Genomic DNA, 17503 nt, shown 5'->3' with positions numbered 1-17503 from the left:
TATGTTTAATGTCTGTTGCATGGTATACAAAGCCCTAAACAACATGGGCCCAAGATATCTGTCTGACAAACTGGTCAGATATACACCCTCCAGGTTACTGCGATCGAGTCACCAAGTGCTCCTCCACATCCAGCGCTTCAAATTAGCCTGCATGGGTGGCAAAGCTTTTTCCAATCTTGCCCAACACTACTGGAACCAGCTCCCCACCCAGTTGTGCCTATGTACCAAGGGCCCGATTCACAGAATTAACTTAAGACAAAATCTTAAACTTACTACTTTTGGTATTCTCTGAAGTTAGGACTTTGTCTTAAGTTTGTCTTAAGACAGACTTAAGACAGACTTAAGTTAGGATTTTGTCTTAAGTTTGTCTTAAATCTGTCTTAAGACAAACTTAAGACAAAATCCTAACTTCTTTGTCACCAATGCAGGAGTTAATCACATTGCTCCGAAATAATTCATATTGATAATCGCTTGTATTTTATCAATTTGATCTTTTATGGCTTGCAGTCAAATCAAGATTAATGACTGTGTGACTGATATAACTTACCTGGAAACTATTTTTAACCAGTTCTAACCACAGAGACACCAGAAAAAGCAATTTTGTGTCTTCCTGTTTATTTTTACCATCCTCACTCATTATAAGGGTTTAGGTAGACATTCATTCAAATGGAAGAGTGTGGGCACCACATCATGGGCTCTATAGGTGTAGTCGTTCCATAGGTCCTGCATCACTGCCACTCTACAAGTCTTACAAAACCAGAGCGTTCACAATCAAATTTCACTTTCCTCTGCCATGTCCTTGGCTGGTAAAAATAAAACCAGACAAGAGTTGTGTTTAAACCCAATGTTACCTAAATAGCTGCCTAACAAGTGCTTTCCTCAGGGCTCCTTTAATGTCTTTATTTCTCAAAGTGTAGATGAAAGGGTTCATCAGAGGGGCCACCACAATATACATTATACTCACGATCCTGTCAGAGGGATCTGGCATAGGTGTAGGAGGCTGTACATATACAGCAAGTGCTGAACCATATAAGAGTGTGACAACACTAATGTGAGAAGAGCAGGTGGAAAAGGTCTTGCGCTTGGCTACAGCAGTTGGCATCTTCATTATGGTGGTGATGATGTGACCATAGGAGACAGCAATGCAGATTGCAGGTATAATCATAAAGAAGTTCCCCTCTACTAATCCTACAAGTGTAATATTCATGAGGTCTGAGCAGGAGAGCTGGTTGACTAGTATATTCTCACAGAAGAAGTGATAGATCTTGTTGGTCCCACAGTATGTTAGCCGGGAGCTCCACACTGCATACAGCAATGAATGCAGACAGACAATGGCCCATGATCCAGATATCAGGAGTAAGCAGAGCTTTCCGCTCATCATCAGGGTGTAATGGAGAGGCTGACAGATGGCTACATACCTATCATAGGCCATCAGGGCCAGGAGGAAACTTTCCATGTTAGCAAAGGAGAGGAAGAAGAACATCTGTGTAAAACAGCTGGCAAATGAAATGGTCGTAGTTTCCTGAAGGAGATTGATTAACAGGTTGGGAATGGTGGTAGAGGGGAAGCAGATATCTATCACTGACAGGCAACAGAGGAGAAAGTACATGGGCGTGTGGAGATGGGAGTCGCTGACAATCAATCCAGTGATAACAATGTTTCCAAAAAATGTTGTAATGTATGCGAATAAAAAGAGGACAAAGAGGATGTTCTGATACTCAAGGAGGTCGGAAAATCCAAAAAGGATGAATTCTGTCACTGTAGTTTGATTGTCTTTATCCATATTTAACATACTGTATGAAGACAGATAATGATAGAAAATATATTAGTTATGGCTGTCAGGTAAGTATAATGTGGTTGCATATAACATTTTTCCTCATATTTATGAGACATTATAAAGGGCACAATTATACGGTATGTCCTGTGTGAATGAGCAGGCATGTTCCATGCATGATAACATGGGATGTTTTAACGTCATTGCTGTCACTTTAGCCTTCTTTTCAAGATCTTTTTTTTATATACACTCAATACCCCTTTCACTCCATACTCTGTTTCAATATTTCTCCCTCACACTTTTTCTCCATGCATACAGGGGCACATTCTTCGCCTACATGCCTTCATGATATTCCTCCTTACCCAAACTGATGGATCATCTATGCCTTATTGGAGATTGTAGGGAACTGGTTTTTCAAAGTAAGAGCGAGAGAGACCATAATCTTGATAGAAACCTTGACTTCATCTCACAATTTGACTCCTAATAAGGGAATATATTTCCCTGAGGAATGCCTTGCTTATGATTGGTAGTTGGGGACAAGCAGAAAAGTTTCTTCTGAGTCAATGATTTTGGCAGCTGAAATGTCTGTGTGAAATACTAGGAAAGAATTAAGGAATTACAAAATAGTTGTGATCCCAGTTACTGTCTTTCCACTGAAATTCTAGCAAAACTAGCTAACAGTAATTTTGGATGCATGGAAACAAGGTAATTATTAATGGTCCCTTTTAATCAGTACATCATCATGGTAATCCAGACAAGTGGCTAATCTTGTGAAATACAGGTTCTTTTAGATATTTCTTTTGAGGTCTTCAGCCCATAAATGTGCTTGCATCATCACTCTCTTCATATACTTTGTGGCAGTATGTGGAATTGGTTAAAAACCTCTCAGCACAGTAATGCTCACTTAAAGAAAATTTAGTGGTTTCTAGAGTCTTTTTTTATGCCTGGTGTGTAGTATATTTCCTATAAGACCCATATAGAATCTGCCTGTTTCAACAACATACACTGTAGGATTGGTGCCAGATTTATTCTGTGCACCCCCACCGGGCATGTTAGCTCACAGTGTACTAGAAACCCCTCTTACCAAGGAGAGAATAGTTCTTGGCAGCCATCGAACATGACAACCCTAATCCCTTAGGACCATGGAAACAGTGTACTACTTTTCCCTCAGTCCCTCGTGCTCACCCAGTCTCAGAGAGATACACAGAATAAACAGTAGAGAAGTTTTCAATAAATATTTATGAACAGCCGTTATTCTTGTGTAAAATAGATGTGCTGTAACAATCATTAGACAGTAACAGATATACATGACTAGAAGCACTAAGAAAGTAAAAGGATGGTGGATTTTTACCATTCTACTATAATCACGATTATATATATCAAATATATGATAATATAATGCGTACTCCTATGATGCTACCCTAACTGGATGTACCTAAGTGTACCTCATGTGTATGTAGGTGTTAATCCAAGAATCCCTCTACGATAAATTCAACCCCCACTACCTGAAGTGAGAGACTGTGAGACCCCATCCTGGTCTTAAGTTGGACACCCCACAAGAGATGTCAGACCACTGCGAGCTGGAGTATCTGCATGCGAGGACTTCAGCGTCTCAAGGCAGTGTGTTGCATTGGAAGTCCTGATCTCCTCTTTCTCTTTCAGCAAGATGTGATGTTTATGTACCCATAGGGGATGTATGACGTTACAACGCGTTATTTTACAACGCAGACCGTTACATCGCAATTTTTACAACGCAGGATCCATTACAATGCATGCCTTTACAACGCATGTCATTACATAGTAGATACTATTACAACGCATGCCATTACAACGTAAGTATAGGTAAGTATATCTTTTAAAAAAAATGTAATTAAGTTAATTTAATTAATTTAATTTAATTAATTTCATTTAATTAATTTAGAAATAGTAAATAGTTTAATTTAATAAATTTAATTCTATTAATATAATATAATTAATTTAAAAAATGTAATTAATTTAATTTAATTAATTTAATTTAAATAATTTTATTTAATTAATTTTAAAATTGTAATTAAATTAAATGAATTAAATTAAGAAAATTAATTTAATTTAATCCAATTAAAAAAGGAATTAATATAATTTAATTAATTCAATGTAATTTACTTAATTTAATTTAAATAATTTTAAAAAAAAATTGTAATTAATTTAATTTAATTAATTTAATTTAAATAATGAAATTTAATTAATTTATATATTGTAAATAATATAATTTAATTAATTTAATTTAATTTGATTAATTTAATTAATTTAATCAATTTAATTTTTTTAAAGTCTGAACACTAAAAAATACCCCTGTACCCCAAAACCCAAACCCAGCCCAAAAACCTAAAAATACCCCTGTACCCCAAAACCGAAACCCAACCCTAAAACCTAAAAATGCCCCTTTATCCCAAAACCCAAACCCAGCTCTAAAACCTAAAAATACCCCTATACCCCAAAACCCAAACCCAACCCTAAAACCTAAAAATACCCCTGTACCCCAAAACCCAAACACAGCCCTAAAACCTAAAAATACCCCTAAAACCTAAAAATACCCCAAAACATATACCTCAGTACCCCAAAACATATACTCCTATACTCATACTTATTTTTAAAATTACTTAAATTAATATATTTAATTTATAATATAAAAAAATACATAAATATATTTATTTATAATTAATAATAATTAAATTAATTCAATAATATTAAATAAAATAAAAAAAATGATATACTTACCTATACTTACGTTGTAATGGCATGTTTTGTAATAGCATCTGCTATGTAATGACATGCGTTGTAAAATCATGCGATGTAATGGATCCAGCGTTGTAAAAGTTGCGTTGTAATAGACTCCCGTTGTAAAAGTTGCGTTGTAACGGTGCAATACCCCCATAGGTATCCCCAGGGATTCTACCTTGCTGTGCCAGTGTTGGACTTAGGATGATGTCGGGAATGAACTATATACATAGTTATTTAGGCAGGAAATGAGAGCCCTGGCGAGTTTCCAAGAATCCTCATGCACAATATATGAGTCTGCTACTAGGGAAATCCTGCAAGCAGTGTTGTAACTAGGTAAAAGGTCAATCCACCAAGAACCGTTACGTATGTAATGTAGGGGAGAATGTAGATGAAAGTTGAGATGTTACATGAGCCTATGTTGACGTACCTATATGGAATATAACTGGTGGAAAATGTATTTCACTTGCGCAGATCACAAAATTCAGCGAACTCCTCACGATGTGTGTAATGCAGAGTTTCTGTCCGATTCTGCTGTCCGGTGCATGGTAGAATTATTTTCCACTGGCATGTGCAAGCCTTTGTTGGTGTGAGTGAGGCTCCATTATCACACACAAGAGTCCGTCATCTTGTGCTTGCGAGCATGAATGAGATCTTCCTGCCTGCTAGAACAGCTTCCAGTCACCACTGAGCCTTCCGGAGCTGTTTTGTGGCACCAGCAATTGCAAGCTGTCACGTCTCTACTTTTCTAGTAGATGTTCAACTCCCAAGCGGGTAAAATTAACTCTAAAATACCTTTTCGGATTAGAATTCCTCTCCAACTGACAGTTAAAGTTGATTTTTAGTGCAAAAAGCCTTTTTCTTACCTTACTTTTCAACAGGAAAGGAGTGCCCCAGGGACCGCAACTTCCTCTTCTAGTATAGAAGACTCCTCCATGTGCTTTGTCAATCTCCTGGTCTCCTGGATTTTGAGGTGAAAGGGTCACTCTCTTTGTCTTCAGCATTGGATTTTAAGGATTTTGTTTTTGTGACATCACAACAAGTAAGTTAAAAAATCTTTGCATTAGAGTGGTGTTTCATAGAGGGAATGCACTAGTTTTTTATTTGTTCTTTCATTTAATTTTAAAATGTGACTGTGCTTTTGGTGATTTGCCTGGAGTTGCAGTAGCGGGCTAGTATTTTTTTGCATTTTTTTCTTATATAGGAGAAAAAGTTTGCACATTTAAGGAAATTGTTTCCATGTTTGTTAAATGTGCATTATTAATTTATTTTACCATATAGCCTAGTCTGCCCATAGCCCCTTCAGATAATACTAGTTATTGAGTGTATGAAGCCACTGTTTCTGTGATACATGTTGTTTTAAAATATTTCTGATAATTTAGGTCAGAAATGGCATTGGATTAAACACAATTTTGGATGTTTGTAGTGAAAATTTTCATACCTGACTTAATTTTCGTTTTTGGCATTGCTGAATTAATGGTAGTGTTTTCTTCATTGTTTACCATTTCTCTTTGTCTGGCCAGTGTCTGTGTATATGTGTGTGTTTGCCATAGGCCACCATTTTGTCTTTGATCTCATGCCATGTGGCCAGCTGCCATTTTGTGTAGTCATTGTCCATCCATAACCCTGCATGTGTTGTTTGTAGTCCATGCATTCTTTGTTGTCCATGCCTTTTTACTTGTTGTTGGTAAGCCCGTCTACGCCCGTCCGCGCCTGGACCGCGCCCAGCGCCATACCCCCTGGCCCCCGTCCCTCCCAGCCCTCCCGCATTACCTACGATGCCGCCACCCTCCTAGCCCTTAACCCCGGTCGCGCCCCCAACTGCGTCCAAGCCGCCCCTGGACAAACCCATGGACCTTTCTCTTGCTACTCCTGCAAATTCAGCGGCACCGACAACCTCTCCGCTACAACCACACCACAGATTCCCGACCCCAACCACCTACAATGCATCCTTCTCAACACCCGTTCGGTCCACAGGCACGCCATTGACCTATGGAATCTACTAGACACCATTTCTCCGGACATCGCCTTCCTTACGGAAACATGGATGAATGCTTCCTCCGCACCAGACATCACCATTGCCATCCCTGAAGACTATAAGATCACTCGCAAAGACCGTACCAGCCACACAGGAGGAGGGATCGCTATCGTCCATAAGAAATCAATCCGCATCTCAACCAGCTCTGACGCCAACCTCGCTAACTCCAAACACCTTCACTTCCAGATCCACATCGACCCCAAGACCACACTCAGAGGCACCCTCCTCTACAGACCACCAGGACCCCGCGCAAAATTCAGTGAAGACATCACGGACTTCATCTCTCCACACGCGCTCCCCTCCAAAGACTATATTCTTCTGGGAGACCTCAACTTTCACCTTGAAAAGATAAACAACCACAACACCGCCACCCTCGTGGACAACCTCGCCAACCTCGGACTTAAACAACTAGTCACTTCCCCCACCCACATCGCAGGTCACACTCTCGACCCCATCTTCACATCCAGCAATCATGTCTCCTTCAGCCACACTACGGATCTCCTCTGGACCGACCACAGCTGCGTTCACTTCACCTACAACAAGCCGAAACCCATCAACCACTCCCAACCTACCCTGCAAAGAAACTGGAACAAAATCACCACGGACCAAATCTCCGCATCGCTCCTTCGAAACTCCCCAGCCCTCTCTTCTAACGCCAACGAAGCCGCCGCCAACCTCACCCTATGGTTATCCAACACCGCCGACACCTTAGCACCACTGAAAAAACGTCAAAGCAAACCTGGCAACAAGAAAGCCTCATGGTTCAACGATGATCTCAAGAAGTCCAAGAAACTCTGCCGCTCCCTTGAAAAGGCCTGGAAAAAAGACCCAACCACCAGCACCAAGGACACCTTCAAAAGCGCCACCCGCACTCACCACCAACTGATCCGGAAAGCCAAGAAAACAGCATTCAAGGATCGACTCGACAACAACGCCCACAACAGCAAGGAACTTTTCAACATCGTCAAGGAATTCTCCAATCCATCGGCCAACTCCAACGACATCACCCCCTCTCAAACCCTCTGCGACTCCCTAGCCTCTTTTTTCCACAACAAGATTGCAGACATCCACAACAGCTTTGACAACCAACCCGGAAACCAACCCACCCCACCATCTGCTGACCATCTTCCCCCCGTGATCACCCTTAACGCCTGGAACCCAATCTCCACTGAGGACACCATCCGCCTGATGAATTCCATCCACTCAGGATCCCCCACAGACCCATGCCCTCACCACATCTTCAACAAAGCAGACTCCGTCATAGCACCGCACCTCCGAGACGTCATCAACTGCTCCTTCAACTCCGCTACCTTCCCAGAAGACTGGAAACACGCTGAACTCACCGACCTTCTGAAAAAACCAACAGCGGACCCCACCGAACTCAAAAATTACCGCCCCATCTCGCTTCTTCCATTCCCGGCCAAAGTCATCGAGAAAGCCGTCAACAACCAGCTCGCCGCTTTCCTCGAAGCCAACAAATCCCTCGACTCCTCACAATCTGGCTTCCGAGCCAAACACAGCACTGAGACCGCCCTCATCGCTGCAACAGACGACATTCGAACTCTACTGGACAATGGTGACACAGTCGACCTCATCCTCCTCGACCTCTCTGCAGCATTCGATACAGTCTGCCACAGCACCCTTCTACAATGCCTCAATAACATCGGAATCCAAGGAAAAGCACTTGAATGGATCACCTCGTTCCTCACCGGAAGAACCCAGAGAGTCCGCCTTCCTCCATTCAAGTCCGAGGCCTCTGAAGTCATCTGCGGCGTACCTCAAGGATCCTCACTCAGTCCCACCCTCTTCAACGTATACATGAGCCCCCTCGCGGCCATCGCACGCCAACACAACCTCAACATCATATCTTACGCGGACGACACTCAACTGATCCTTTCTCTCACCAATGACCCCAGCACCGCCAAAACTAACCTACACGAAGGAATGAAAGAAGTTGCCGAATGGATGAAACAAAGCCGTCTGAAACTGAACTCAGACAAAACAGAAGTCCTCATCTTAGGTACATCCCCCTCTGCATGGGACGACTCCTGGTGGCCGTAAGCCCTCGGAAAAGCACCCATCCCGACAGACCACGCTCGGAACCTTGGAGTCATCCTGGATTCTTCACTCTCAATGAACAGACAAGTCAGCGCCGTATCCTCTTCCTGCTTCAACATTCTTCGCATGCTCAGAAAAACATTTCGCTGGATCCCCTCCGAAACAAGAAAAACAGTCACCCACGCTCTGGTCACGAGCCGACTAGACTACGGAAACACCCTCTACGCGGGTACTACCGCAAAACTCCAGAAGAAACTCCAACAAATCCAAAACGCCTCAGCCAGGCTCATATTAGACATCCCACGCAACGAACACATCTCTGGTCACCTTAAAGACCTCCACTGGCTACCCGTCAATAAGAGGATCACTTTCCGACTGCTTACCCACGCACACAAATCACTCTACGACATCGGACCAGATTGCCTCAACTCTCGACTGTCCTTCTACACCCCCTCCCGCCAACTACGTTCTTCCAGCCAAGCCCTCGCCACTGTACCTCGCATCAACAAGACCACCATGGGAGGCAGATCCTTTTCATACCTAGCTGCTAAAACATGGAACTCACTCCCCGCTTACCTTCGCCTCACCCAGAAACACCTAGCGTTCAGAAAGCAGCTTAAAACGTGGATATTTGACAAATAATCCTCCTCCCTTTCCTAAGCGCCTTGAAACCCTCTGGGTATGTAGTGCGCTATACAAATTTTATGACTTGACTTGACTTGACTTTGACCATGTGGCTGGCAGACATTTTGTCTAGCCAGTCAGTGTGCTTTTGCCATAGGCCTGCATGTGTGTCTAGGGGCATTGATAGAAGAGGTCTATGCCATTATCATTTTTTTTACCCTTTCCTTGAAATAAGTTTCATGTGCTTGATGATCATTGTAGTGCAGTATGTATGTATGTATGAACAGTGTTTATAGTATTACATACATTGTTTTCCATTTTTCCCTGCATCCCCTTGCCTCCCAAAGGATTTCTCATAGTCCCTAGGCATGCATCAGCAATTTATATTTTGTCATTTTCCCTCCACCCCTCGCCTGCCATAGGTCTTCTTCTTTTAGGTCAGAGAAGCACATCAGACTGAATTTTTTAAGGATTATTCAATTTTACCCGCACCCCCTGCCTGCAATGGGTGCATAACAGCATTAATTTTTTAAGGATTATTCAATTTCCCCCGGACCCACTGCCTGCCATAGACACACACCAGCATTCACTTTTTAAGGATTATTCATTTTTTCTTACACCCCCTGCCTGTCACAGGTGTCTTTCCTTAGATGCACATAAGCAAACAGTTACAGATGTATATTGTTAACCCGATCTGAAACATTATGTTATGGTGTGTATGGCAATCATTAGTTGATACACAATTGCTGTTAATTCTTTTAGATAACCTCACTAAATTATAATGTTGTCACTATGAATAATTCAGACTACAAAAGTGCCACACTTCACTAAATACTTTTCTTGTTTGCTCGCTTTTAGGTGCACAAGAAACATCCCCACAGTGCTGCCAGAAAGAATGCTGGCACAAAGTCATGTGATCTCAACATGTGACACCTATGCCAACTGATAGTGCTGGAAGGGATCACTGAAATAATATCGAGGGACAAAATATCAACTTGCAAAAATATCGTGGACAAAATATCGACAGTCAAAATATCGAGTTTGTATCTACAAACAGGTAAGTACAAAAATATCGAGTACAAAATATCGTTTACAATAATATAGACTTTATTAAAAACAGTGTTAAATTAAATTAATATTAAGATTTAATTACTAAAATATACTTAAAAATACTTACATTAACTTATAATATTTAAATAATAAATGAAAATAATAAAAACAAAATTACAATCTTATTTGTTAAAACATATATATATAGTAACATACTATATTTAAATAAGATACTATTATATTACCGTACGATACCAGAAGTGTAAAAAATACTATTCCCACTCCAAAGAGTGCAAGCGTAGGGAAAGCGTTGGATAGCGTAGGGGTTAAAATTACTATTCCCACTCCAGTGGGTGCAACAGTAGGGAAAACTGACCCTGAACCCTAAAAATACCCCTTTACCCAAAAACCCAAAACTGACCCTGAACCCTAAAAATACCCCTTTACCCAAAAACTGAAAACTGACCCTGAACCCTAAAAATACCCCTTTACCCAAAAACTGAAAACTGACCCTGAACCCTAAAAATACCCCTTTACCCAAAAACTGAAAACTGACCCTGAACCCTAAAAAAACTCCTTTACCCAAAAACTGAAAACTGACCCTGAACCCTAAAAATACCCCTTTACCCAACAACTGAAAACTGACCCTGAACCCTAAAAATACCCCTTTACCCAAAAACTGAAAACTGACCCTGAACCCTAAAAATACTCCTTTACCCAAAATTAATTAATATTATTTAATTACCAATGAATTATTAATTAACAATAACAATAAAGTAAATATATTAGCACATTAGCTGTAATTAATTTAATTTAATAATTACTTTTATTTTTTCCCAATTAATTAATTAACAATAACTAAAAATTATATATATAAATAAATTACTCTAATTAATGTAATTAACTAATTAATATTATTTAATTACCAATTAATTACTAATTAATATTATGTACACAATTATATTAATTAATTAACTAATTAATATTATTTAATTACCAATTAATTATTAATTAAAAATATTTACAAACATATATAAATTACTTAATTATTATTAAATTACTCCCCACCCTTATCCCCTATTAACCCAACATCCCGCTCCTAAACATTAACTACAATTTATATTACTATTAATAATTTTTTTTATTTTTTTAACCTTTTTTCTACATATTATTGACATTTTTTACTTTGACTATTTATATATATTTTGTCGATATTTTTGTGCTCGATATTTTTTTATCATTATTTTAATCGATATTTTGACCAACGATATTTTTGTTCTCAATATTTTATTATTATCGATATTTTTAACTCGATATTTTGTCCATTCGATATTTTTGAGTCGATATTTTGTCTGTGCACCTGCTGGAAGACTGCCCCAAAGAGGAGAAGTGTGGCTCAAGTGGTTGGAGCGGCAGACCCTGATGCAGAGGTCTGGCCTGGACCAGAGTTCAATTCCCCGCCTCGGCGGGTCTTGGGCTCAAAATTCCCCGGACCTGACAATTCTTGCCTCGGTGCCTGTTCCAATCATGGAGTCCCACTCTGTAACTCTGGGCAATAGCTTGCTTAATCTCCACAACGGCCCCTCGCAGCGGGATGCCTGGCTTTCACCTTGGGTTGCCCAGTAATGGGTTATCTCGCAGGGGAATACCAGGACGGGTTCCCTAAGCAAGTGCTGGGACGCTTTCGGGCAGCCATGCGCTCTACAAATTTCATTTCATTCATTCATTCATTCATTTCATTTCAAAGAAAGGTGCTGCCAAGAAAGTAACAAGTGAGGAGGGAAGAAGAAACAGATTACCAAGTTAGGTGTGTCTCCATCCACTTTTTTCAGGAAATGAGGTGGGTCTGCTGCAACATCCTCTGGTCAGCAAGCTGGGAGCAGCACTCACGCATTCACGTCGGGATCACCCCAACCTAAGCCCAAGGCGATGTCTCTCATCAAGGCAGCAACTGCAATCATGACAACAAGTAGTTTGTCAGAATTGGAGTTGTCTCCGCTGCAAACTAGTACCAAATCATTGCAGGAGTCTGAACAAAGTGGACAACAGGAGCTGCAGCCATAGCCAGCAATATTTCTTCATGAAGTAGGAGCAGAGCATGAGGTATATAGGTAGAAAAACAAGTTTATTTGGACAACTGTCCATAAAACATTCTAAAGCACATAAAACAGTTAAAATAGAAGCTTTAACCCCAACTAACCAGCCTGACACCCACCTCCTACTACAGTTCATCCATAAAACTCCGTAAAAACCAAACAATTCCTACTGCCTCATCTAAATAACACATTTCTGGTAAATACTCAAGAGCGTATCTCCTTTGGACAGTTTCATATTTAAAAAGCAAGCATCTTAAAAACGTAACCCGGTTTCAAAGTTAAAAAACACAGTCCACATGTATATGCAATGGAAAGCATTTTATATTCAGTGGCAGGGATAGAGAGCACTGCTGTTCTGGGCCTTGGCCTAACATGAGCGGAATGAATAGATTAGATTAAATCCCACTCTAGCCCTTAAGATTTCATTCTATGAGCTGGGGAGCTGTAAATGCATCAAAAATGTCCTGATCTAGAGTAAAAATTGAGAAGCTGATAGACAGTTTCTTGCACAAATAGGTCAAGTCATTGATCTCGGTCACCATTGCTGCAGACTCTTTCAGTACTTGTTTGCCTGGGAATTGGAACCAGGAGGTAATTGTGCCACAGTTTGAATATAGGTTCTTCTTAATAAAGGAAAATCTGTTCCATACTTCATTTGCTCACCTTCTTTCACTAACTTGAATGTCGTCCCAGCAGCCAGCAGAGCTTAGATTCTTTGATCACTTCATCGTCCTCTGAGAGGTTATGGAAGTGTCTTGAGGCCCGAGTGAAGTCAAGTAGACTTTAAATTCTTTATCTACCTTGTCACATTTGCCAGTGCTTCAAAGACAGAGGTCCAATGTCAGGCAATGTCTTCTGACAAATTGCTGGTTATACCTTTATCATGAGGGCTGGTGTTTACTTTTCTTTCTCTGACTGCAAAGTGAGAATTATTTTTAAAGTGAACTATATGACAATCATGCTGAAAAACAGAATTGTGAAAAGAAAGGCACTATAATGTCGTTTTTTGCAACAAAGAACAAAATGGAAATACCTCTAAATAAACTGCATGAATTCAGCAGTTTGAGAAACAAAAATAAAGCAGCGTTTTTGTAATTTTGGAGTGTGCTGGAAACAGAGATTGGAAATGTGCTGTCTGTAAATGACAATGCACCACAACACAATGCTTTAGTTGGGTTCAAACGTTGACCCCCATCATGTCCACTATTTGGACATTGGTTGTGAAAATTTGTCAAAAGTTCCAGTATACAAAATGCTGTTGGCTGAAAAATCAGAACTGGCTAAAGGTGGCCCACACAGCAAAAGGCCAATTTTCGGAATGTCATGATAGTGTAGAAAGAAAATCAAGACTGGATATGAAATTGTGTTACAATTTTATTCAACAGACGCTAACATCTCTCACAAATGTTGTTGCATTTGCTTACAATATATTTTTAGTATCACATGGGATTTATTTTAGGTAAATGAATACTTCAGGAATGCTACTCCCTATATCACACGCTCACTTGAAAATTCTATGCATATATTTATTATGAATCATAATAACTGAAAAGCTCTATGTCATATAAGCTGTGTCTGTATTACACATTATACCGTAAAGCCCCATCAAAATTCTTTAACTTGACTACAATATTTAGCATTTTCTTTGATGGTTGTCTTTTTGACATTTTGCAGGGCCCTGATATAATATTTGTCATATTTTGGGAGAGTTTGATGAACAATATTATACACTTTACAGAATATTTTGAGATTGAAAAGTTTGTTTACCATTGTCTACATTTAAATGTGGGAATAATATGCTTGGTTGTAGCCAGTGCTTAATTTGTAAAATGATAAGTGCAGGTCCAAAAGGCTTGCTATCAATGCTATAAATATCGAGTGTTTAAACACCAAAGTCTGTAACCTTAATTCTACCACATGCACCTTTCATCCACCACCAGACTCTCTCTTCCTCTTTATCTCACTCGTGAAGGTTCTTTATCATCAATTCTTTCTCCCTTTGTCTCTATTTTTCTGTCTTTCTCTTCCCATTTCTGTTTTGTGTTTTTCTCTCTCTTGTTTTTGGTGAATGCCTATTAAGGAAAAATATTGCTGGTCCCCAAACATGAGCGCTGGTGTACCTTATCTGCAAACACCAAATCAAATTAAGCACTGTCACTAGCACTGTTTAAAGTCAAACTCAATAAATGCAAACTAAGGGGCCCATTAGGATCGCGGACGGACTTGCGTCCGTCCACGACCCCAGAGTAGGAGGGAACCTCCGCATGGCCTGCGGAGTTCCCTCCTGTGCAATTAGGATGTGACCGCCACCCTGGAGGTCACTTCCTCTATTTTTACCATTGCGGCGGGTGTAGCTTCAAGCTGCGTCCGCCGCAGTGGTAAAAATGCATACATTGCATTTGTGTGCAGAAAGTGGCAGGCACCGTTCGGTGCCTGCCGATTTCTGCATGCAAATGCAGGGGGGTACCATAGGTACCCCCCATGTGCACCCCCCACCCCACTTTCACCCAGGGGCACCGCAACGGGCCCCTGCAGTGAAGTTCCACATGCTTTTCCACGGCGGAAAACCCGCTGCGGAAAAGCATGTTTCGAAACCCATCCTAATATGGCTGGCGGTGTCTGAGAGACACCGCCTCCATATTAGAGCTTTTCCACCGCGGTTGTAAGCCAACCGCGGCAGAAAAGCAGCGGACAAACCAGGACCAACCAGCCATCTTAATGTGGCTGTGGGTCTTTGGTAGGTCCGCAGCGGTTTTTTCTGCATCCTCCGGGCCGGCGGTAGCTTCCGCCGGCCCAGAGGATGCGAAAAATCCGCTATCCTAATAAGCTGCCAAATGTTTTGTGTATTTAGAGGCCAATTACGATGTTGTGCGGAAATTCTCCAACCAACAGTCGGATTCCCCTACACCGAGTTGGAACCCTTCCAACTGAGTCGGTTGGTTTACAATCCGACCGACTGATTACAATGTACGCGTTCAGATTGTAAACGGATCCGTCTTTTTTTCTGAAGCGGTTCCGATGGGCTCACGGAGATTTTGTGTAGTTCTGAGCTGCATCATACAGCTCTATGGGAACCCCGGAGGAACCCCATTTGCAGCCTGGGTGGGAGCGGTTGAAAAGTGGGGTACGGCAGGGGAAGACACAATCAGACGGGAGGAGGCACAGCGAGTGCGCTGAAAACACATCTCCATGGAATGGGCTACAATACTGCACCAATTCCGCCACCACATGGTCAACACTCAACAACCACCACCACTACCGACTGCACTACAAAGTCCAAGTCTGAATACACAATCTGAGTCCCCCTCACACGCTCATGCAGACGTGGTCACATCCAGGCAAGATGAGAAATTGGACCCCGCAGCGCCTCCAAAAGAATAGATTAATCTACAAAGAACCCAAACTTGATTGAGCCATGCTCTCGAAGAACCCTGTCCCCTCGGCCCGACCCCCCTCATAAAGGCATGCCATGACAGGATCACTCCTATTTTTAGATGCTTGCAGAGGCGATTCTAGTCTGCCCAGGTCTGCTAACTCCAAGTTCCAATTCCCGAGTTCGACACGCACATCAGCAGATTAAAAGACAATACACGTTGCAATTGATACCTCTTTCCTGGAAATACATTGAGGTTTATTATTATACCACATGATGGCTACAGGGTGTTCAACAGCCAAACTTGCTACTGTAATATTTTCTCCCAAGCTTGAACAGTCCAGAAAAATGTACTGTACAACTGTATCACTTAGACCAGCTGTTACACCTACATTTATGTAAATCAATATTAAAAAGCTAATAAAATTGTTTAAAACAATCTTACAGCTCTATGGACAATGTTTCCGACTGAGTCTTTACGATGTGGGTTTTAAAAAGTCTTTCCGAGTGTGCCTGTCCGACACCAAAAGGCTGTTGGAAACTGATTTGGGGGCCCCTGGCAGACACCCTTTCATCCTGCATCCTACGGTTGGGGCCGGGGGGGGGGGGGGGGGGGGGGGAATTAAGGGACCACCCTGTGAAACCCTGCACAGTGTGGAAGGAACCACGGGGTACCCGCAACAGGGGGCAGCGTTTTTCGCACACACCCCATTTCCACATAGGACCCTTTCTTACAGCCTGCTGTCAGGCGGAACACGGGCTACCATAGGATTCAATGGTACGCTGATCGAACAGTGTTTGGTCGCATCGTAATCAGTTGGGCGGAACCACCGACCGCAAGTCTGTCGGTTCCGAATCCGAGACGGTGTTGGGCGGAACGTTTCTGCATGACATCGTAATTGGCCCCTTAATTGTTACTGGTAGCTTTTTCTTAGGAGATTATTGAAAATGTAAGTTTAATCCTTTCACAAATTAGCCTTATTGCTTCTGGTGAGAGCATTATTAGTGGTTCATATAATATAGAACGGGAGTTGTTAAATATAAAATGCTCAGCTCACAATTATGAATTCATGGAGCAGAAAATACTTCATCAGTGGAAATAAAACTAGCAATTAACTTTCCATTTTTTGATTAAGGCTTAAAGCACTATTATGGCCGTGTTATGGAAACATGTCAGATTTACCCATCTGTTTCATATTCCTGCTTCAAAAGGTTCGTGAATTCAGTAAGCAGGGGAATATATTTAGTACTCAACACCACATTTTGATTGGCTTTTACATTCTCTCTGAAGAGTCATATCGACTTCTGTGTGCGAAGAGGTTCTCCATCGTGTGTGCTGTGGTGGCCATTCCAATATATAGGATGGATAACAAACCGAAGCATTAGGGATTTTTAAATTCTGCTCTTTCACCTCTTCCCTGGGCAGATGTTGAAGCACTAGAAATTGATTAAACCATTCTCCGCCAGACAACCAACCCCTATACTAATATAAAACATTACCTCACTAGGGTGGACAATGTGTGCTCCTCATGAGACCAACAAAAGTGCTCTGAGGACCATTGCTTTCTTCTTTGCCTTGTATTTGGTGGAAACTCACACATACACCTGCCGTAGGTAACACAGATAAAAGGCACCCAATCCTACTTTAACTTGAGTAACTCCGCGGTACCACATATATATCGCCTCCAGAAGTTGCAATGGTCGTTCAGTTGCAGCAGCTCTCAAGTCTTCTG

At 41.3% G+C, this 17503-nt stretch overlaps 1 protein-coding gene across 1 annotated transcript; it reads right to left on the bottom strand.

Annotated features, from left to right (window-relative positions):
• Positions 1-847: 847 nt before the first annotated feature.
• On the bottom strand, positions 848-1783 carry LOC147684493 (olfactory receptor 1C1-like). Its single transcript, XM_086939658.1, has one exon. It carries the CDS (start codon positions 1781-1783, stop codon positions 848-850), a length of 936 nt encoding a protein of 311 aa, XP_086795784.1.
• Between the last annotated feature and the right edge of the window lie 15720 nt (positions 1784-17503).

This window comes from Lissotriton vulgaris, chromosome 10, assembly GCF_964263255.1.
Source record: "Lissotriton vulgaris chromosome 10, aLisVul1.2, whole genome shotgun sequence".
NCBI classification, from domain to species: domain Eukaryota; kingdom Metazoa; phylum Chordata; class Amphibia; order Caudata; family Salamandridae; genus Lissotriton; species Lissotriton vulgaris.
This window is presented reverse-complemented; position numbering and strand designations above follow the sequence as displayed.